General features: G+C 44.3%; 1 protein-coding gene across 3 annotated transcripts in view; it reads left to right on the top strand.

Annotated features, from left to right (window-relative positions):
- Fbn1 (fibrillin 1) overlaps positions 1-23,770 on the top strand; it is a 203,118-nt gene that overhangs the window by 171,002 nt on the left and 8,346 nt on the right. For all 3 annotated transcript variants that reach the window (XM_087654706.1, NM_031825.3, XM_087654705.1), the window contains 16 exon segments: positions 252-377; positions 2,451-2,567; positions 3,792-3,920; positions 4,671-4,790; positions 8,146-8,271; positions 11,380-11,529; positions 11,897-11,962; positions 12,178-12,294; positions 14,111-14,230; positions 15,607-15,729; positions 16,032-16,163; positions 17,653-17,778; positions 18,338-18,544; positions 20,337-20,462; positions 20,675-20,797; positions 23,470-23,586. In XM_087654706.1, the coding sequence (XP_087510832.1) occupies positions 252-377; positions 2,451-2,567; positions 3,792-3,920; positions 4,671-4,790; positions 8,146-8,271; positions 11,380-11,529; positions 11,897-11,962; positions 12,178-12,294; positions 14,111-14,230; positions 15,607-15,729; positions 16,032-16,163; positions 17,653-17,778; positions 18,338-18,544; positions 20,337-20,462; positions 20,675-20,797; positions 23,470-23,586 (2,025 nt within the window).

The raw sequence follows: 23,770 nt of genomic DNA, 5'->3' as shown, positions 1-23,770 counted from the left end.
AAGTCTCCATCTAAGAAAACATGCTGGGCTGGAGCGATGGGCTGGAGACTGCTCTTCCCGAGGGCCTGAGTTCAATTCCCAGCAACCACGTGGTGGTTTACAACTATCTGTAATGGGATCCAACACCCTCTTCTGGTGTGTCTGAAGACAGCTACAGTGTACTCGTATACATAAAACAAGTAAATGTTTTTTTAAAAAAAGAAAACATGCAAATGTGCACAGTGTGCCCCTAACATGCTTCTGGTTTACAGATCGAAACGAGTGCCAAGAAATCCCGAACATATGCAGTCATGGCCAGTGCATCGACACTGTGGGAAGCTTCTACTGCCTCTGTCACACAGGCTTCAAAACAAACACAGATCAGACCATGTGCTTGGGTGAGTGTGTGCCCAGTGGTCCATGGGTGAATGTACACATAGGTCCATTGGTGGGTGGGTGTGCATTGGTCCATGGGTGTGTGCTCAGTGGTCCATGGGTAACTGTGTGCACATCAGTCCATGGGTGAGTGTGTTGCATCGGTCCATGGGGAAGAATGTGGACATCAGTCCATGGGTGAGTGTGTGCACATCAGTCCTTGGGTGAGTGTGTGTGCATCAGTCCATGGATGAGAGTGTGTGCATCAGTCCATGGATGAGAGTGTGTGCATCAGTCCATGGGTGAGAGTGTGCACATCAGTCCTTGGGTGAGTGAGTGTGCGCATCAGTCCATGGGTGAGTGTGTGTGCATCAGTCCATGGGTGAGAGTGTGCACATCAGTCCATGGGTGAGTGTGTGTACATCAGTCCATGGATGAGCGTGTGTGCATCAGTCCATGGATGAGAGTGTGCGCATCAGTCCATGTGTGAGTGTGTGTGCATCAGTCCATGTGTGAGTGTGTGTGCATCAGTCCATGGGTGAGTGTGTGTATCAGTCCATGAGTGAGAGTGTGTGCATTGGTCCATGGATGAGCACATGGCTTTGGGTAGTATTTTTGTGGGTTCATTTGTCTGATCAGTCTTTTAATAAATGGAGACTTTTGTGAGAAGTGTGTTCAGCTTGTACCAACTCTTTGAAGGCAAGTTGAGAATTGTTACAAAGTGCAGACAGGGATCATTTTCCTATGGGAAAAAGAGGAAGAAGAACTCAGGGTTCCAAGTCCTTTCCACTTTTTGGTATTGTTGGAGTGCTTCACAAACATTTAACAGTCAAGGTCTCTCTTTCCTTCCTTCTTTTTTGACTTAAGGTTGCATCCATTAGGCCTTTGAGGGTCTTTAAGCCCATGAATCAAACGCATATTGGAAAAATAGCCTACAGGCCCTGTTTAAAGCACTTGTCTTTGGCTATAACTAGGTCCACCCACAAATGATGATTAATCTACTCCTTAATCATCCTGGCTCATCCCAGGAGGGCTCACCCTTCCTTGAGGCATCACCACAAGAATCTGCCCCACTGTTTCTCAACCTCCCTCTCTTGGCTATGGATGAGCATGACAGACTTGCTGTTCCTTCCTAAGTCTCAGGTGACTGAAAGAGTGAGAGTGACTCATTATTTGGATGTGACGCTCACTATGCATTCAAGGCCCTGGGGAGCTAGCAATAACCTTTCCATCTGAATTACAAATCATTATCTTCAGGTCCCAAACTTGAAAGAGACAGTCTTGACTCTGACTGCTACATTTTGGCCTCCCCAGGTGTCTCTTTCCATTCGTCCTGTCCCCTTATCCTCTGCCCATCTGGCCTCCGTCTTCAAACCAATGATACCAGTGTCCTTTTTGCTACTCCCCCCTTAATATAGGGTGTAAGAAAGAAAGATGGTGGCTGCTTTGGTAAAATGCAAAACTATGCAAGCTGCCAGAATAAGCATCCCACACACCAAAGGGAAAAGTCATACACCAATAAACAAAAGGCAAGCAATGCCACAGCTTCTGAACCAAGCCAGGTTGAGCACCATCTTATCCCTTACTGAGTCCAGAAGGATAGCAGAGTTATTACTGGCGGGAGAAAGGAGCCCGTGTCCAAGGTGGCAGCTTAGCTGGGGAGGGGAGTTCTGTTGCTGCTTGCAGAGCAAATCCTGGTGACCTTGGGGTAACATGGAGTATGAATCCTGAAGGCTGAAGTGTGCCAAAGTGCGGCAAAGGAAGGTCCAGACGCACACCGAAGTTTTTCCATTTTCAAGTGAAAATATTTGAGCAAAGTGGCAAGGGTGGAGAATTTGAGAAGCAAATAGAATAAAATTCTTGTCCGGTCCTCGTGTCCTCATCTCGCCTCCTCTCTCATGCCAACTGAGGAAACTCGGTACTTCCAAGATGGAGACCCTCACCTCAGCTTCTCCAAGCTGATGCCATCAGGCAGAACATTCCAGCCTCCTGGGACAGAGTCCTTGCAGCCATGACTGCTCTTCAGCCTCAGTGACCACCTAACCACTTTCCTCTTTATTCACTGTGTCTCCCTCTCTGCCCTGTCTTCCCCCTAGACATAAATGAGTGTGAGAGAGACGCCTGTGGGAATGGGACTTGCAGAAACACAATTGGTTCCTTCAACTGCCGCTGCAACCATGGCTTCATACTCTCTCACAACAATGACTGCATAGGTGAGTATGCGGAGGAGGTCACCACCTCATGTGTCTGTCTGTATTGTGCCCAGCGTGCAATCATCTGCCTCACGGCTGGTCACACTACTATCAAATATAATGTGTTAATTAAAAGTCAAATTAAGTGACTCCGTTACCTTTATTGAGCTGTGTGTCTACAGCTATAAGTTCTATATCTACTTTAGGTAAAATAAATTTCAAGATAAATGCTTTAGGTTAACATATACAAAGGCAACTCTGTAGACTGTACATTTGTGGAGGAGTGTGGAGGCCTCGTTCAGATCCTTCTCTGCGCCCTCTCTTCAAATAAACAAGTTATTGAGTGGATAGCATCCCTCTGATAAGACATGATAGGCATTGTCTCTCCGGTCCAGAATCTAGATTAGCTTTATGTATGTACTATATAAAACATCCACACATGTGATATGAAACCAAAGAGGAATGTTTGGAATGAGGAAGGGACCATTGGGAGGGAGGGAGGGACCATTGGGAGGGAGGGAGGGACCATTGGGAGGGAGGGAGGGACGGGGAGGACCCTAGGACTGTGAAGGTGAGCACGACGCAGGGGTGTGCTGTGAAAACCCATTATTTAGAACTAACTTAAAATGATGTAGAGGAAGGAGCCTAAGAAACGATGACGAATCAAATACCGTATAGAGTTAGAAGCTAATTTTAAATACCTCTGCTTACCACACTACAGTATGACTTCATCTGAATTATGCACCCAGTAAATCAGTTTTATCTTTTAAAAATCAAATCTAAGATAAAGAGACCAGAAAGGAAGGGGTTGAAGAAACATGCCGATGGTAGAGGGACATATTAGTAATGAAAGCAAACGGAGGTCTGGGGGTGAACAGAGACTAGGGGGAGCCAGGAGCGGGTAGGGCAGAAAATCTACAAAAAAAATTAATTTCATTTGAAAATTCCATGATGAAACTTAATCCTGTGTATACTAATTAAATTTTTTTAAATAAAAAAGGCAAAAAATACACAAAGCCTAAGCAAAACTGCTACAAATTTATCATGCGAATTACCAGCTTTAATATGATAATGTAATCTTTTCATTCTATTTGGGTGGGTGTCCACAGCTGGCTCTGAGGCTGAAACCACACCTTCCTTGTAAGTCCTTACTTTTGGCCAAGGTCACAGAGGCCACTAGAGATTAGAATGATGGTTGGGAATTTGACATTTTCTTTGGAACGTAACGAAGATTTTTTTTTTCAGACGTTGATGAATGTGCAACTGGAAACGGGAACCTTTGTAGAAATGGCCAGTGCGTCAACACGGTGGGGTCCTTTCAGTGCAGGTGCAATGAAGGCTACGAGGTGGCTCCAGACGGCAGGACCTGTGTGGGTGAGTGAGGGGCTCAGGAAGACCCTGAGAGCTTGAGAGGGGCAGCCTGATCCTAAGGGGTCTGCTGTTCTGTGTAGCTCATGCAGATAAGGAAAGTGTTAATTGGCTTTGTGTGTGTGTGTGTGTGTGTGTGTGTGTAACACAAACATAAACATGGAGTCATGAATTTAAGAGGGGTGTTGGGGGACTGTGGGGAAGAGTTGGAGGGAGAACGGTGAAAAATATGCAAATGCAGTGTACTTATGAAAGTCCTCAAATTGAAAGAGAAAGGAAGGAAGGAAAACGGTCCCTGAGAAAATGTCCCCAGAGACCCACACAGAATCACAGTCTCTGTTCTAACCTGTTATATTTTTAAATGCATACAGATAGTCGTTTTTCTTCTTAGTTTAAAAATTCGGATATACTCATACCAAACATTTTAACTGCTAAATGTTAAGCTTAATAGCTCTGATGTATTACATTTTGCTCAAACTGCCCCTCCAGAGGTTGCTTTGCATAATCCTTTAAGTGCCTTTAAAGCCCCCGTCTTGCAGCACACTCTTCTAGGAGTGGCAGGAAGAAGAAAATGTGGCTGTATTGAGTCCTTTGGGAAGCTTTTCAAGTAACGGCTTTGCCTTCCTCTTTGGGAGACATGTGCTTTTAATGAGCTCTGTGTGCTTTGGTTTGATCCCGGTGCCTTTGATTGAGTTTGCACTGCTCGATGGTGACCATGACAACAGGAGCCTCTCTCTGGTTTCCTTTTCTCTACAGATATCAATGAATGTGTTCTGGATCCTGGGAAATGTGCACCTGGAACCTGTCAGAACTTGGACGGCTCCTACAGATGCATTTGCCCACCTGGGTACAGTCTACAGAATGACAAATGTGAAGGTAAGGGCTGCTGGTTGGGGTGAGCATTGGCTAGATTCTCCGAAATTACACATTTTTGTGATGGCAGTTTCAGTTTGGAATACTGAAGGAATTGTTTGTTTGTTCATTTAAAATTAACTTACAGAATATGGCTTATGACCTCATACTCTGTCAAGACAGGGAAAGCCAATTTCTGTCCTGATCACTGGGAGCATTGGTTTCCTCTGTGTACAGGCTGCTCTGGTGGCCCTAGGTCTTCCCACTGTGCTCTGATTCAGCACGATGTCCTGTCCCACTGATGGTCTTCCTGAATTACATGGTTTTAAGTGGCCATTGTGGACAGGTAATAACAGCTCCCAGGTCCACTTAGGTCTTTAAGTGTCCATGTTCAGGGTTAGGTGAAAGTGGTTATGTGGCTTGTCTGTGATGCTCTCAGCTGTAGAGAGGTAGAAATGTGTTGTGAGTTCTGGAGCTTTCCATTCCCTTAACCTCAGCACAGATTCCTTTTCTATTTCTTTTTTTTTTTTTTTTTTGGTTCTTTTTTTCGGAGCTGGGGACCGAACCCAGGGCCTTGCGCTTCCTAGGTAAGCGCTCTACCACTGAGCTAAGTCCCCAGCCCCTCCTTTTCTATTTCTAAGTGAAGACTAGCCATTGCCAGGACTTCATAAATAATTAGGGATTCCCAAGAAATCACATAGTTCACACTGCTCCCACTAAACAGGGCTTCCAGTCATCACAATGGACTTGAGTTTTCTCTACTTTTTAATACTGCCAATGAGAAATTTTATCATAAATCCAATTCATACCATGACCAGAGGAGATATTTTAAGTAGAAACATTTTATCAAAATTAAGTCTGAAGGGGTTGTTGAATTTTTTTTTCTGTTTTTTTTTTTTTAATGCTTATTTTATGGGTATCAGTGTTTGGGCTGCATACATATGTGTGCACCATGCACATGCCTGGTGCCTACAGAGGGCAGAAGAGGGCATCAGATTTCCTGTAATGGAGATGATTGTGTACCATCATGTGGGAGCTGGAGGTCAAATCAGGGTTGTCTTGGGAGAGCAGCCAGTGGTCTTAACTGCGGACTCATCTCTCAAACACTCTTTTGGGTTTTTTTTAAACATTTCTTTATTTTATCTGTTTCTGTGTGTGTGTGTGTGTGTGTGTGTGTGTGTGTGTGTGTGTGTTCATGCATGTTCACATATGCCTGCGTATGTATGTGAGTTGGGTATCAGAGTAAAACTCCTGGGAGTTTGTATTTTCCTTCCATCATGTGGGGCTTAGAGATCAACTTCCAATCACGATAGCAAGGACGTTGATCTCTGAAGAACTTGTTTTGCCCTCCTTCATGACTGATGCAATTTACTTCATGATTACAACAGAAGATCCCCCAAACAAATAGAATTGAAATACAAAGAAATAAAAATAACTCCCCAGATGATCAATAAGATGTGCCCATTCTACAATATCCCTACCTGTACATGGCACCTACAGGCTAATTTTTAATATAAGAAAAATGAACGGGGCTGGGAGATGGCTTGGTTGGCACGAGTGCATGGTCCTGAGTAGAGATCTATAGCACCCACGTCAAGGCCGATGAGTTTGGTGGCCCTCCTATAATCCCAGCATTTGGGAGGTAGAGACACAGGATCCTTGAAACAAGCTGGCAAGCTAGACTAGCCAAACCAGCAGGTTTTAAATTCAACTGAGAAAAACTGCCTCAGTAAGTTAGATGGAAAATAATCTAGGAAGCCATCCAATATTAACCATTGGCCTTTATGCAAATGCATGCACACAAACACACACTTTCAAACACACCCATGCACACCAAATTCACATACACATGCAAATCTATGTATATAATAACAAAAAATCATAGTAACAATAAAAGCAACCTCCAAAAGGAAATATTTGAGCATTTTCACATAAGTTAACTTTTTTTAGGGAAAGGAAAGATACAGTGGTGGAAGGAATCTAAGAATGAAATAATTTAACGGGGGTTGGGGATTTGGCTCAGTGGTAGAGTGCTTGCCTAGCAAGCGCAAGGCCCTGGGTTCGGTCCCCAGCTCCAAAAAAAAAAAAAAAAAAAGAATAGAAATAATTTAACGAAGAGAAGTCCAAACTCACTGATAAAGCCAAAAAAATTAACAACTAGAAAATACACTACAAGTTCAGGGATGGCAGGCTGATTTTGCTTTGTGTGAGAAAATGACCGCTTTGATTGCTCATTTCTAGATTATCTATTGCATGATAGTTAAGGCAAGATCCTGGAGTTAGTTTCTTGACTTTCCTTTAGGTGGGAACAAAGCCACGAAAACGTACTTTGTAGGCAGAACTGCACAAATGTGAAGCAAAAAAGTTACATGACCCAAGAGATAGTTAGGATATTATAATGTTTAAAATTTTAACTAAGACAGAACAACCCAGATCTAAGTCTATAAAGACCTTTCTTTGCTATAAATTCTAGCTGAAAGTCACAGGAAATGAGTGAGTTTGTTGCAGTCAAGTGGCTGTTTTTTCACAAAAGTAGAACAATCATATATTATTCCCCAAACAGATAATTTGGAAAGAGAAAAGGAATACTTAATTATACAGTCAGGCCAACCTACACAAGCTAGGAATCTCTAGGGAAAAACCCTTATGACACAACACATTGGTTAACCAAACTACTCTGAATTCTCAATAGGTCAATCCTTACAGGCAATATGATGTATTGGTGTTCTGAAGAGAACAGGCCTCAAATCACATTATCCACTTCCTAGTGTCTCTGTGATGAAAGAGAAGCTCTGGTCCATACAAGAAGAGGATTTTAATATCTTCAGAAAAACTAACTTGCATCAGAATCATCTTCTGGGGTGGGATTGTGCTTAGTATTGTGTCTGTTCATGTCTTGAAGGTCACAGCAATAGGGTATTGGGAATGCTACACATGGGACGTGGGGAGGGCTCCATCAGTGAGTGGAGGGAAATCGCCTTTCATTGAGATCAGCCCTGGACTCGGGTTGTGCAGTGGTGAGGTAGGGGTGCTGGAATTCTGGCCTCTGTCCAAGCCGAGTGTGGTGTGGAGTTAATACAACTTCTCTGATTGGCCCTACACCTTCACAAGTAAGGAGCCCATCTCTGTGACAGCCCTGCACCTCCATGCATCAAAGTTCGCCATTATAACTCTCAGGAGGTCCTCACAGATCCCGTTTATACATCAAGACTCGTTCAAAGTAACTTGTTAAAACCTCACTTTGAAATTCTATCACAGGCAATTGCTTCCCTGTTGCAAAATGTACTGAAACACCTCCCGCACTGAACCTGTACGTCTCAGTGTAGTGGCTAATGCTGTCTTGGCGACATCCTGACTCTGATGTGTATACTCCTTTTAGATATTGATGAGTGTGTCGAAGAGCCAGAAATCTGTGCTTTGGGGACCTGCAGCAACACTGAAGGCAGCTTCAAATGTCTGTGTCCAGAAGGGTTCTCCCTGTCCTCTACTGGAAGAAGGTGCCAAGGTAAAGGCCTCAGCAAGCTTTGGGCTGTCATTATTCTGCGTTTATTTGTTGTGGTCTTTTGTTTTAAACATGGCAAGGCTCTGAGTCTTTGTGAACGGGAAGATGCTTCATTCACCCACAGGTCTAATGATTACCATATGCCCGAAGGTTCATTTTTTCTTACTTTTGAGGTTAAAAACTCATCCATCAAGTTTCAGTTGCTTATACAACGTTCTTGGCACCTACACCTCTATCCCTCTGATGAGCACAGATGCTGAAAGGCTCTTGGGAGGGGAGCATCCCCAAGAGTCACCGATGCTGCAGAACATGGAGGAGACCAGCTATGGGTTTCTGCCTCAGAAGCTGCAGCTTAAAGGAATGTGGGTGCAAACCAAGATCCTCAGACAGAGAAAATACAAACTGATCATCTGCCCTCCCCACCTTTGGGGAAAGAGAATAATACCTGTCAGTGGTGAAAATATTCAAGGGCTTGCCAGGTTAGCTTTAAAATCAAAGAAAAAACTTTAAAAGACTCAGAAGGCAAACACAGAACAATGTCTGGATAAAACCCAGAAACTTGTTTAGACATTCCCCAGCAATGCAGTTGGCTATACTTCCGCAAACAAGGTTAATAAGTTACAGGGCGGGGAAGGCCCATAAATGTCTACATCTAGAATCTCTGTCCCTGTCTATCTGCTGCTTTGTGCTTTTAGTCTGGGCATGCGATTTGCTTCATATTACCAAATAATAGGTGGAGAATGTGATTTCAGATTCCAAAAGATGGCTTTGGAATCTCAGCCTGCCAACTGTGAGGCCAGAGAAGCCATTTATCGGTGTAGAAATCCAGTTTGCTCACCCAAACCACACCAATACCCAACCAAGCAACCCTCCTGTGTGCATGACACAGTCCTATTGTCTCTGAGTCTCCTAGGAGCTCTCATTACTATCATTCTGTCTGGTTGTGGTTCTATTTTATCAGTTGGTCAGCAGAAGTAAGAAGGGGAAGGTTGCAAATTCTCTGGTTGGTTTGACCTCGTAAGGGACTATCAGATGACCACGAGGGTTTCAGAGTCATGATGGAGGCACAGCTGGATTCGAGTAGCTATTCTGCCTGCTGCTCCAGGCCAGCCTCGTAGATCCTGACTCCTACTTGTGTCTTTGGCTTGCTCGGCCTGCATTCGGAAAGAAAGCAGTGAGAAGCCAGGTGTGAATCTGCCCATGTGGCAAGCCAGAGGAAACTCCAAGGCTATTAATTCAGTTTGCACAGGCCTGTCACAGGGCAAGCTGACATTGCAGGAAGAAATAGCCCAGCTGTGAGAACCTTGCCACATCCTCAGCCAGAGCTGAGGAATGCAAGCAAGGAAAGTGACTTTCACAGTTCCAAAGAAATTTCAGAGGTCAGGAAGGACCGCCATTTACAGAGGGGCTGGTAAGCAGGCATCCTGGTGAACTCTGGCTGAGGTGTATGTGAGCACCGGGCTGTTTCACAGTGCAGGGTGCTTATGAGTGATAAGCTCACCTAGAGGAACAACATGCCTGAGAGCAAATCTTCTACTGAATGCAGGTTCTGCTGGAACCTGAAATATTGAGATGGAGATTTTTCTTATAGGGTGACAGATTGAATCAGGTTTCTTTGGGCATAAAATGAGGACGCTCAGTAGAGCCACTGACTTGGGGTTTTGAAGCACCAGATGTCACTGGGACTTCATGCATTTGGGTCTCAGTCTGAATCTAAACTTTATTTTCTTTTGGTGTACCGAGTGGTGTGGGGAAGATTGAACATTGAATTGGATAGAGTAAGGTCATCAGTCTAAGGACAGCTGTAGGAGGGAGTGATAAAACCAATCCTGTTTATGCAGAACAATGGATGGGACAAAGTACCTGAAGAGTAAAACAAATGAAAAAGGCGTCCCCCAAGAAATGAAAATTAGTAAGCCCTTGGCATTTCTCCTCAGAGTAAATATTTGGGTGGCGAACACTGCTGTGGGAGTGTGCTTTCTGGACTGGAAAACTTAAGGCAGAGAATGCAGAAGTCAGGGGTAGTCAGAACTGAGGAAGGGAGGAAGGGTACAAAATGGGTGCGGAAGCATGTCCACAGACCTGCAGCATGTAGCCGATGTGTAATGAAGTTGTACATGGCTCTGGAAGTTAGGTTTGAAAAGAACCCACATTCCAGACCCCTAGATGAGCTCACTTCTCAGTTACCCAATCTGCTCTATAAGGGTGGGGACAGCTGGCTTCCAAAATGATGTCAAGCAACATTAGAGCATTTTATAAGAAAGAGATCATCTCTTCCTTGGAGTTACCAGAGCCATGATGAATATAAAGAAATATATATATTCTTCGAAAGAAATGTTATTCTGCTCACACCCACCGATAGTCCTGCCGTCTGTCTTCTTTTCCCTTCCTCCTTCTATTGCATCGAACAGACTTTGGTTGGAAACTTAATTTGATGTAGCTGTGTGCCCATGAGTGTAAAGTCTGCAGAAAAGTCCCCCTGGAAGTTTGTCCCCACAATTCCATGAACAGTAATTTCAGTTAATGCCCCTGGTGGCTCACTTGGCTAATCCAAACACTTCTTCGTTTGTCCTGTGCTGTGGTGTGGGGTTGTCTTTGGTTCCGGAGTGTATAGGACACAGGATGACACTATATGTCTTAGAACTGGGAGGCTCTCCTGCCTTAGTCCTCATGGTGAAAGCTGTGCAAAACTCGCACAGGAGAAGCCATCATTCAGAGGCTTCCTCGGGAACGACTTTCTGGGGAAGCTCCAGTCCTGATGTTGCTAATGGAAGTCTATTAAGACTGGCAGGTTTGGAGTTTACCATTCAGATCAGAATGCTTTGTGGTGGTGGGAAAACTGGAGGAAAAAGATAAAGCAACATGAATCTGTTCGCCCCATCGTATTGTTGGTTGTCTGTGGCTATGGCATTCTCAGCTCTTTTGTGCTTCCAATCACGTTTGGAATGTTGCTATAGTCAATGAGAGAATGCATGGGGGCTGGAGAGATGGCTCAGCCGTTAAAGGCTAGGCTCACAACCAAATATATAAGAGAGAATGCATGGATCGGCTGTCATGCGATGAAGATTCAGTGGGAAAGCAACTAAAATGCACTGTGGGTTTACATCGTAGACTTGAGAATGAGCTACTGCTACGCGAAGTTTGAAGGTGGGAAGTGTTCGTCGCCCAAATCCAGGAATCATTCCAAGCAGGAATGCTGCTGCGCTTTGAAGGGAGAAGGCTGGGGAGACCCTTGTGAGTTGTGTCCCACTGAGCCAGATGGTAAGTCTAACGCTTTGTTTCTTGTCACATGGTCTCGTGCACGTATGACCATGGAATCAGTAACATGTAAGCCTTACAGCTGATAGGATAATCAAATCCTAAGTGTAACTGGAATGCAACTAAACATGTTTTACCGGAGGAGCATGGTAGTTATTTTCTCTTTTAATAATGTCACAAATCAGAGTCATCTGAAGAATAGGCACGTCATTGATAATCTTGATGATGTCCCCTTGTTTCTGGGCATTTTGTTCGTGTCTCTCATTGTGTGCGGCATGTGGCCACAACTACACAATGGAAGGGGGTGGGACGTGGGAAGCCTGTCATTGTCTCTGGTCTTCCCACTAATGAGTATATCTCTCCACCATAGAGGCTTTCCGCCAGATATGCCCCTTTGGAAGTGGGATCATCGTGGGCCCTGATGACTCGGCAGTTGGTGAGTGCCCAAACTAGATCCTCCCTGCCTCTTCTTTGTCCTTCCTCTGGGCTGTATTTCTCCTTATCTACCCGGGAGAAATAATCTCTTCTATTTGATGTCTTATCATATAGTTGTATTGTGATATTAGATATTCACTGACTGAACACCAACATGACAATAATTTAAGAAAAATACCTTGGTTTTTGTCATTGTTTTTTCTTTCTTCACTTAAGATATGGATGAATGCAAAGAACCTGATGTCTGTAAACATGGGCAGTGCATCAACACAGACGGCTCCTATCGCTGCGAGTGTCCCTTTGGTTATATTCTAGAAGGGAATGAGTGTGTGGGTGAGTAGTGCTTCAGCCCCTTCCTTTGGAATTGCCGTATGCAAAAATTGAGAGATTTGGCTTTTACTGAACCAAGGTTTGAGTTGAGTTCTATTCCTCCATTGAGGACTTCTTCATTTAGACTGCTAGCCAGTCCCCACCCTGTGCTGTGTAGAGAGCTATGGCAGTGAACCAAAGAAGGACAGTTCTTCCTTGCATGGCCCTTGTAGCCTAACTGGAAAGGCAGATACTGGACATATCCTAAGAGATACTGAAAGGGACAACAGAGAACAGAAGACTTAGTACAACTTAAAATATGTTAGTGCCCATAGTTTATACTTTCGGTATGAATGTAAAAACACATAGTTTCTTATGCATCTTATATATTTGGCAATATGGAAGGCCACCCATCATATTCAGTATGTTATTTTAGGCTTTTCATTAAAATGTCCAACAATGGCTCCTATGTGGACCACTTACTTTTAATTCCATTTGCTACATGCTAGATTCAAATATTTGTCCAAGAACTCTAACAAAGTATTGTTGTGACATGGATTAAGTGTGATCAACACTGAATGTCTTGCTCATGCAGACTAAAAAGTACTGTCTTCATATAAAGACAGGGGGTCTGAGAACTGCAGTGCAGGCTAAGGGTAGGTACATTGGTCAACCTCTCCTGCCTTGGGTGTACTACTGTGCAAATGAAATGGTTTGTGTCTAATCACCCTGGCAGCTCTAAACTGCAGTGATACTGTTGTTTGTATTAAATCAAAGAAGATACAGTATTTCAGACTGTAAGGTGAGGTTTAGTAACCAGACAGAAACAGATTTTATCAATGTTAGTTTTTTGGAAAATTCCGTTTGCTAGTGTGTATATACCCCTAGGAGGAGTAACCCCTGGGGAGAGCCCACTTTGTTCCTGGGCTTCCCATATCTAAAATAGCAATGGTATTTCTTGGTTTTTTTTTTTCCGGAGCTGGGGACCAAACCCGGGGCCTTGCGCGTGCTAGGCAAGCGCTCTACCGCTGAGCTAAATCCCCAACCCCAGCAATGGTATTTCTTAAAATAGGGTTCTTTCTCTCCCAAGGGAAAATATTCTCCCTAAGGCCTGGGCCAGAAATAAGAACAGGGGCTGTTCCAGATAGGCGGGTTGGGAGGCATCTACATTTTTTAGGGATTTTTTGGTAAAATATTTTCTCTTTCAACAGTTGTTTAGAAAGACGATGCCCTAAACATGCAGGTTTTCTTGTCTCTCTCTCTCTCTCTCTCTCTCTCTCTCTCTCTCTCTCTCTCTCTCTCTCTCTCTCTTGTCATTTCTTTTTTCTGCCTAATGTAAAGCACCTGGTTTTACCAGAACCAACAAAATCTACTTGAATGTTGGTTTTTACCCAGCACATTCTACTTACTTTTAGGTAGTCTTCTAGTTTATATCTAGCAAGACTCCATCATATGTCAGCCTTCTTGTGCAGTGATGGGATGTGGGGGCCAATGGGAGACTTCGTCCTCCAACCAACAGAACCCCCTGGCTGCATGGAGGAGCCTTATTTTAGCCACTAGAACATCCATTCCCAGGGGAAGATGCACTTCTGCATAAGGACAGGCTGCAGAAAATCGCATGGGCGGTGTAAGGGCTAGACATTCTTACCCCTTGCTGTCTCTGCCTGTGAGCAAGTGCAAACTTCAGCTATAAACCCGTGACCAGAAGGTTTCCCTCCTTGCAAGAACAGGAGAACTAAGCAAGACAGCGCAGATCCAAGAACTCAGGATGAAAAGTGATATCGGAGGCTGAGCTCCATTTTAGTGTCCACTCATTTTATCCCGCTTGGATCACTGGCAGATACCGATGAATGCTCCGTGGGCAATCCTTGTGGAAATGGGACCTGCAAGAATGTGATTGGAGGTTTTGAATGTACCTGTGAGGAGGGATTCGAGCCTGGTCCAATGATGACATGTGAAGGTAAGAAGTATACAGCTGCCTATACTGACCATGGGAGCAGCTGCTTGAGTACATTTCTTAATATTAAATATCTTTCAAGGCACGGAGAATTAAGGCCATCTGAGCCTGGCAGGCTGTTACATCATCTCTTCTCTGTGTGGCCTCAAATGGTCAGGAAATACAAAGAAAATACTATAGGTGGTGAAGTTATATTGTATATAGCAGAGTGCTTACTAGTGTGTCTTCCTGCTTACATCTCAATATAGCTCCTGCCTCATCGCTACCTCCTGCCTTATCCTCTATTTTCTTTTGTTGTTGTTGTGTTGCTGTTGTTGTTTCCAAGATACCCCTCCCCAGCCTCTTTTGTGTTTCCCTGCTCTTCTTTTAGAAACATCGGCACACAGAGCTAGATAACCACTGGCATCCTGTGGTCATCTGGAGGCAATCCCAGGGGAGAGGTTGCCTAACCCATACAAGCATCTGAAAAGTATTTGTCAGTCTGACTGCCTGGAAGGAAGTGTGGAAAAGAAGGGGAAACTAGGGAGTGCCACAGAGTGGTTGGTCCCTAGACTCTCTGTCTCATAATCCCCTGAGATATTGTTAGGGATGCCAGCTTTCTGGCCTCATCCTAGATCACTGAATCACAAACTCTAAAAGCAAGGCCCAGCAACGGTCCAAAGGAACCACAAGCTCTTCAACATGGGGTTCACTGGTGTAAGAAAAGAAGGGGGAGGGGAATGGAAATGCTGGTATTGAAGGGAGGTCTCCATCAGAGATATGGACTGTTGGCACCTTCAGAATGTTGTGAGCCCTTCAAGGCTGTGACTATAGCCTGGCCTAGATGCTCAGTCTGTCCTCCACACACATCATTATTCTTGGGGAGCAACATGATCATCAAAGAGGCTTGTTTTTCACCCTCTTGCTTTTAAAAACACATCCTGATATTTCTAAACTGTGTACTCAAGAAAAGTCATTTTGCCCAGTAGAGGGCATCTATGTAAACTGAGTTTCTCTGTATAAAACAACCAGAACACTCTGTTTGAACAGGGAATCCCTGTTATCTCCTAGGGCAAAGATGATATGTAGTCCATGTACAAAGGAAGCAGCAACTGGTCAACCTGAGTCTTCCAAGTGTGCAAAGTAGACTTATTGTTCCCCATTCCTGTAAATCCATAATTACACCAGGACAGCACGCTGGGGGGCTGTGCTGGGATATCTAGAACATACAGACACCATATTTATATCAGCCGTAAAATAATCAACTCACTTTTATAATTTTTCTGGATCCATCCATGCCTATGGTAAGGAAAGTCTTTTGACTTTTAGTAAAAGCACATTTCTCTCTTTTTGACATTCTTGGTGCCGTTGGCTTATTCTTTTACGTTCTCTTACTGCAGATATAAATGAATGTGCCCAGAATCCCCTACTCTGCGCCTTCCGCTGTGTAAATACCTATGGGTCCTATGAATGCAAGTGCCCTGTTGGATATGTTCTGCGAGAAGACAGGAGGATGTGTAAAGGTGGGGGCCTATTCTAATCCATTTAGTCCTATAAATTATAAATGCTTCAACAAGCAAGTATGAATCGTAAGACAAAGGAGTCCAGAAGGGCTTGCATAGCATCTTGCTTCTGATAGGTCATCAGTTGGTTGGAAAGCAGTTTCCTCACCAAGTTCAAAGGTGGTTAAAAGATTCCCTTCCATTTTTAATCTCTCAATCCCCAATATATACAAAAGGAAATAAGCTCAACACTAAAATGACAGAGATGACGGGCAAGCATGCAGTGCAGTTTGTTTTCAAGTTGTGGTTGTGCGTCTTTCCAGATGAGGATGAGTGTGCAGAGGGGAAGCACGACTGTACTGAAAAGCAAATGGAGTGCAAGAACCTCATCGGTACCTACATGTGCATCTGCGGCCCAGGGTACCAGCGAAGACCTGATGGAGAGGGCTGCATAGGTAAGACTCTCTCTGCTACAGAGTGCTCCAGGGCAGAGTGACCGGAGTTCTGAGTCGGGTTGGTGACGAGCTCTTTCCTCCTAATCAAATGTCACAGCTCACAGTGGAGAGGCCTTACTGTTCTCCCCTCTGGGCTGGCCTTTCACTAGCTCTTGGCCTGGATTGCTGCAAGGGTCACCACCTTTGACCCTTGACCTTTTGTTCATGTAGCCATCCAGGAGGTAGTTCTTCACACCTATTTCCCTCACCATTCTGTCAACCCAGTTGTCTTACTAACATCCTGTGCTAGGATTGTTTCTACGCCAGGGCTCTAACTTTAAGAAACCCCTGCTTACCTTGAGGTGGGTCCAAGCACTGGTATTTTGAATGTCCCCAGGTGATTCTAATGTGTATCAAATATTGAGAATCACAACCCTAGACCAGGGAACGGCGAACTGCTGCTTACAACCAAACCTGTGGCTTGCCATGTATTTTGTGAATAAAGTTTTATTAAAACATCTCATGCACTTCAGCTTCCCAGGCAGCTGGGGTTCTTGGCCTGGACCATCAGATTTGGCTGAGCAATGGGGTTTTTAACAAGACTTCACCCAGAGCTCTGGGTGTTGTTTCCCCGTTCTCTGTCTCTCTCTGGGAGCTCTGTGCTCTAGAGACTCAAAGCTTTTTTCAAATGAGAGAGACACGGGGGAAGTTAGTTTGTGATATTCAGATCTAAACAATCACCATATAATCCAAAAGTAATCCAGCTATTTTAATGTTTTTTTAAATGTATTAAATTATGGTTTATTATTTCTCAACAATACTGCTAAAGTGTTAACAAAAAAGGCATGTTGAATCTGAAGATCAGCCCAGACTAATGTTTCTGTGTCAACACAACTTACTGGCATCATTCTGATGAAGTAATGTATCTCTTTAAAATGACAGTCAACCTTCAGTCCTCCCTCCGGTGTGTGAACTCACCTTTTAGGGATCTTCTTTATGTACAGACAGGGCAAGATTTAAGTAAAACATGTGTGTCCCAAATGCTGCTATTTTGCATTTAGATATATCAAAACATGCTCAAGGATGCCTTAGAAGAACAAAGAAAGAGAGAAGGGGAAGAGGGAGAACAGAGAGAGAGAGAGAGAGAGAGAGAGAGAGAGAGAGAGAGAGAGAGAGAGAGAGAGATTACTCTTACTGCATAATCCATCTCTGGAACATCAGAAATTGGCTGTCTGGAAGAGGGTTTTGGTAGTTGAGGAATACAGATGAAAGGGAGACCTTGACTTTTTTCTTTTTGGTCTTTCCTAGATTTCCAGCTTTTAACCATGTGGATAGATTACTTTTGTTTGTAAAGTAAACTGAGAGAGTGAGTGAAGGAAGGAAGAAAGGAAAGAAAGGAGAGAGGGAGGGAGGCAGGGAGGAAAGGAAGGAGAGAGGGAGGAAGAGATCAAGTGGGAAAAAGTCAGCCTTTCTATAAGTGTCTCATGACTCCTGTTTGCTGTCTACACAGATGAGAATGAATGTCAGACCAAGCCTGGGATCTGTGAGAACGGGCGTTGCCTCAACACCCTGGGGAGCTACACCTGTGAGTGTAATGATGGCTTCACAGCCAGCCCCACTCAGGATGAGTGCTTGGGTAAGTATCTGAAGCTGCTGCAACCTTCCCTCTCACTCCAAAGCATTGTTTCTGGTTTGAAATAAAAGAAAATGTCAAAAATTGCAAAGGAGCTGAAAACATTCACCCTTGGGAGATGACTTAGTGACCGGAGTACTTTGGGATCAGGACCTCCCTACAGTGAAATTCTTCCTTTGCTAATTGCACACGGAATTGCTAGCTTGGGGCTTCCTTCTTGCTGCCCTTTAAGGCCTTTGTGACCAGGTCCACTTCCATATGTTTTTTTGCCCCCTTTTCTATAGCATGGCTGTTGCGACTGTCCTTCCACATGTCTGGGGCACAAAGAGTTATAAGCTTGTCTGCATCAATGCCTTTCTGCCAACTCACAGATTTCTTGTCTTGTTTCCGTCAGACGCCTCCTTTCTCTCTCCCTGCTGTTTCCAGCTTTCGCTTCTCGCTCCTCTTCACCCAGGGTAAAGTGTTACATCCTTTTGGTTTTTATATCTGACCAAATTCCTAATGGCCCTATGCATACAGAACAGCCCTTCAGTTCCTCTTTGCCTCGGAATGTCTCTTCCAGACAACCGGGAAGGGTACTGCTTTTCTGAGGTACTGCAGAACATGTGCCAGATTGGATCAAGCAACAGAAACCCCGTCACCAAGTCCGAGTGCTGCTGTGATGGAGGGAGAGGCTGGGGACCCCACTGTGAGATCTGCCCCTTCGAGGGCACAGTGGCTTACAAGAAACTGTGTCCCCACGGCCGAGGATTCATGACCAACGGAGCAGGTACTTCACTTCGTTCTGTTGTTGACAAAAGGTGTGAGGTTTTCCTTCATTATTAGTTTTTCATTATTTGACAAAAGTGGTTGCAAGGAATGTATGTGTCCACTACTGAAAACGATGGAAATGTGGAACTGACGATATAGGCTTGCGCTGTCTGACTGAGATGGGCAGAAATCCTTCCTTATAGTGCTATAAACATTCAAGGCCATTTGTCAATGGTCCTTGGTCTAGTTGATTACATTTCAAGTGCTTGGGTCCTTGCCTCTGCCTTGCAAGGGTCCAGCAGAAATCTACTAGAAGATAGTTTATAAATGAGCCTGAAATTACCAATCATCTGGGCTGGAGAGATGGCTCAGTGGTTAAGAGCACTGACTGCTCTTCCAAAAGTCCTGAGTTCAATTCCCAGCAACCACATGGTGGTTCATAGCCATCTGTAATGGCATCCGATGGCCTCTTCTGGTGTGTCTGAAGACAGCTGCAGTGTACTCATAAAGATAAAATGAAGAAATAATTTTTTAAAAAATCATCTAGTTCCACTCCACCAATATTCATTTTAACTCAAAGCTAGCCAAGACAGATTGTACCAGAGAAGTACAAAAACTGCTGGTGTTCTAGGAATCTGCACAACCATGTCTGAAAAGTACAAGCTGCTTTCACCTAGACATCTAGATGTGTATGGGGGCCATGGAGGTGTCTGAGGCAGTTGGGAAGGCCTGCAGGCCTCATGTGAGTCCGTGTTTATCAACACAGTTGGGGGTTAGTTTCTAGAAGGAGTGAGAAAGAGGGCCCTACTGGTGTTCCATTGTGCTCCTACAGGGTGGGTGGGAGCTGGAGGAGGTTAGAAGGAAAAACATAAAGGAGAATTAGAAGAAAACTGTCTTCCAGTTGGAAAAATGTGACTACTGGCAGAATAAAGGCTGTGGTTAAGTGGGTTAAGTGGAGGAAATGAACAGGAGAGATCCGACCTCTTGGACAATGTTGCAATGAGACTGTAGAGGACTCATTTCCAGAGACCAATGAAAAGCGCTTACCTGTACCTCAGGGTAAACTGCAGAAGGTCAGGCACACCCATCTACTGATATTAGATGGGTTTTTGGTAATGAAGGGCTACTAACTCATGCAAATGCTTGTGTTGGTGTGGCCTTAATGGCCACCAGTGCACACTCTCCACGCCTTTCGGCCTGTGATGGAGACACGACTAAGGGTGTCTCTCTCTAGCAAACTGGGTAAACCTAGCCCCATCATCTACCCCAGAGGCCCGGTTAATTTCCGTGCTACAGAGGGAAGTAGATTCCATCCCCCCACATTAGGTCATTTGCTATTTTTTCAGGATTAACTTCAAATAGGGGAAAGAACATGTTAAAGAAGTTTCCTTCTTATTTTGAACATGCAACATCAGAAAGAAAATCTAGTCTTTCCTTGTCCAAAGGGTCCTCTGCTATGACTTGCTCATGGGATGCCTGAGGGCAAGACGGAGCAGAGGATCAAACATGTCTCCATGCAGTGTTATCCTATGAATCCAGGAGAGAAAAATAGCACAACTGTAGATGACCAATTATTTTAAGGCTTTCCCTTTGTTTGAACATCTTCTTATATCACCTCATACAGTCATTCACTATCTGTTCAATGAGTAACCAAAAGCATATGAAATCCTTTCTGTCTCCTGGGTTTAATATTTCGGTCCTTAATATAGTAACACGGTATATAAAATGTTAAAATCAAGTGACCCCTGTATATCAATGTTGCCCATTGTATATTTTAATGTATTCATTATTGTGATTTATATCTACCCTAGATATTGATGAGTGCAAGGTAATCCACGATGTTTGCCGAAACGGGGAGTGTGTCAATGACAGAGGATCATATCACTGCATCTGTAAAACTGGCTACACTCCGGACATAACAGGGACCGCCTGTGTAGGTAGGTGCTTTGTTTCTAAGGCTTTATTCCCGAGTAGAAATTTCAGGTTATAGGGGGAAAAGACCCACACTAAAAAATCTGGAATTCATCTCTACTTTGAATAGAAACTTATGAGACAATCGACAAATGCTTCACAGAGTCTGTAGGTGTAGAGATGGAGGGCGCAGAAAGTCTTTCAAATGCACTTCTACACTACCTTTCTTTGATCACAGATCTAAATGAGTGCAACCAGGCTCCCAAACCCTGCAATTTCATATGCAAAAACACAGAAGGGAGTTACCAGTGTTCCTGCCCCAAGGGCTATATTCTGCAAGAGGATGGAAGGAGCTGCAAAGGTAAGCGGTCTTTGGCTTTATCCACTCACCTGCCTCTGGTTATGCCTGGGAAAAATCAGGAGACAAGCTGCAAGACCTGCTTCCCTGGACTTAGTGCCTGGGTAGAGGGTGGGTCCCTGAGGATTACACTGAGGCCAGGGAGGCTGTGTGAGGCTAGGAGTAGCAACCATCCTTGCTTGATACCTCATGAACATCCATGGATGACATCCATGAAGGGTTCATTGGTACCAACTCTCCAAGGTGCTGGTGAGGCTAATTCCCAGTAATTCCCCATCTTTTCCCATTCGCCTCATTTATTCATCTGTTCAAAACCAGTGTGACCTAGGAGGTCTTCATACCATGATCTTAGAGGTGTGTCTGATTAATTAAACTAGTGTTTCTATCTATCTATCTATCTATCTATCTATCTATCTATCTATCTATCTATCTATATTTTAAGTTTGCAAAATAAAGCCACCAAGCTTTCTAAGAACTTAACAGAGGGAGTTGCAGAATTGAAAAACATTTAAACTCTGTGCATAAATCTCTCAACTAGAAATTACCTTTTGTAAAATCAGTTCAGAATATATTCAGCCATGAACATCTTACTAGATAAAACCTTCAGATGTTCTCCTATGCAGACCTGGTCCTAGGTCCTAGATGATCCTGTAACTGGGGAAGAAGCCTCTGATCCCAGCATCTACTCATAGTCCTAAAATGTGAGCTTCACGTGGGATCACTGTGAGTTCTGGCAAGTGTAAGGGTTTGGAGCAAGAGATAATTTGTGTGAACAAAGAAACATGTTCAGAAGAAATTTCTCTTCTCTCTGCCATTTGTAAGAAATCAAATTCACATCTTTGTAATCTGCAGTGGTAGGCCACTGTAGATGTTCGCCTCAGTGTGAGCAATGACTTTCCCAAAGATACACATCTGTAGTCACCCCCAACCCCCTCAGTGAACCCTTCCCCACTCTCTGTAACTCTGGATTCAACATGCAACTTGAGCAGAAGGAGACATAGGAGAGAATGACTGGAGTCTCAGGTGAGGGCCTGGTGACCCTCTCCTGACCTCTGCCTCTATGAGGGAACATCTATAGGCCTGACCATGAGGGTTATTTGCAAGTCGCACGAGCTACTCTGATGAAGACAGTGACCAGGCTGTTAGGTCCAGAGTCTTTACTTCACATGCCCTTCTCTCTGTGTATTCTCATAAAGTCCAAGTTGGTCTACGCCTGACATGTGGAAGGGTGCAGGTACATGTTCCACTCACTCTCAGACGAAAACAGAGAGGCTCTGGGAGAGGTGTGGGACCAGTACCTTCCCCTCACTGGAGAAACAGGGTAGGCAGGAAGAAAAGAAATCAGGGTAAGATTCATGCAAGTATGGATATAACACAGTGAAACCCACCCCCATTAATTTGAACAATTCGTATATGTTATTGCTTATAATATAAAAGGAGAAGAGGGGGAGGTAATAGAAGATATTCTTGAGGTTGAGAACACCAAGTTGCTGCTAAAAGGTTCACAGGAGTGGATTGGACAACTGTGAAGGACCACAGCACTGTTTTCTCACCAGCTGCAAGTGAGGGAAGTTGTCCTCTCAGCAATAGAGGACTCAAGAAAGGCTTCCTCTGAGGATGGGCACAGGGAGGTCCTCTCTGGTTAGGACAGGTGCCTTCCCAGGCAGGAAGGCGGCTGGGGAGCTGAGGCAGCTGCTACAAGGCTCACACCACTTGTGCCTCTGTGCAGGGCCTGAGTTCGTGATAAAGTACTCTTGAATTCTCAGGCATTAAAAGCCATCCCTCAAGTCCAGCATACGTGGTAGCTCTTAATATATCTGTAAATGCTTTTGGGGCTTGAAGCGAGTCCAGAAGCTAAGGCTGTGTGTACAGACTCTGTTAAGGTGGGAGACTGTACTGAGATTTAAGAAAAAAAAAAAGAACTTTGCCTCTACCATATAGGAAAAGGTTTTCTGTTTTTGTTTGGTTCATCAAAATCAGCTAGATAGATAGATTGATTGATTTTTGTCTTTGCCGGTTGTTCAATTCTATTTCATTCAAAGAAAAACTGCTAACCAAAGAAGTCAGGCCGATGGCCTCCTTTAGGTTTGTTCTAAACACAGCAGAAAGGAATGAAGGCAGTGGTCCTCAGGCTTCCTTCTCTTTACCCCGACCTTCCTCTACCTTCCATTAATACCTCCTCATGTCAGGGTGACCCCTAACCATAAAATTACTTTCGGCGCTACTTCATAACTATAATGGTGTCATTATGGATCGTAATGTAAACGTCAGTGTTTCCCCATGGTCTTAGGCGACCCCAGGGAAAGGGTTTAGACCCGATGACTTAAGGGAACAGTAGATTTCCGGCCTCGACCTTTCTTTGATATCTTCACTCAGATCTTTTCAATGCTCTGGAAAATGTTCAGAATGAGTTTTTACTTCGTCTTACAATTCGTTTAAGCATTTAGAATATCTTCCAAATACAATTTGTTGACAAACCCCTACATTTCTTTAGCTAAGGGAACTGATAGACCTCAGCTCCCACAGAGCCACTTTCCCTTCCTTTCTCAGCCACCTCTTGCCTTCTTGCCAGCCCTGCTGTGGCTCTACGCTGCCCACGGCCCTTCGAAGCCTAAGATTCTTCCTACCCGAACCTGCTCGGCACAACTTGAATCCCATCTTGCACTTTCTTGCAGATCTTGACGAGTGTGCAACCAAGCAGCATAACTGTCAGTTCCTGTGTGTTAACACCATCGGCGGCTTCACATGCAAATGCCCTCCTGGGTTCACCCAGCACCACACTGCCTGCATTGGTAAGTAGGAAGGCGAGTTGTGTACGGGACACAGATGTTCCCATCAGAGACTCTTTCTAACCCCTCTGCGGCTGGATAGCAGTGCATCAGGGTCGGCGTGAAGGGGTGCACAGGTTAGACCGGGGTGCACAGGTTAGACCGTGTACACACAATAGGAAGTTACTGGCCCTGTTTTGGACTTCCC

Source organism: Rattus norvegicus, chromosome 3 (assembly GCF_021556685.1).
Source record: "Rattus norvegicus strain SHRSP/BbbUtx chromosome 3, alternate assembly SHRSP_T2T, whole genome shotgun sequence".
NCBI lineage: Eukaryota > Metazoa > Chordata > Mammalia > Rodentia > Muridae > Rattus > Rattus norvegicus.
Note: the sequence above shows the minus strand (reverse complement) of the source record. Positions and strands in the feature narration are given on the sequence as shown.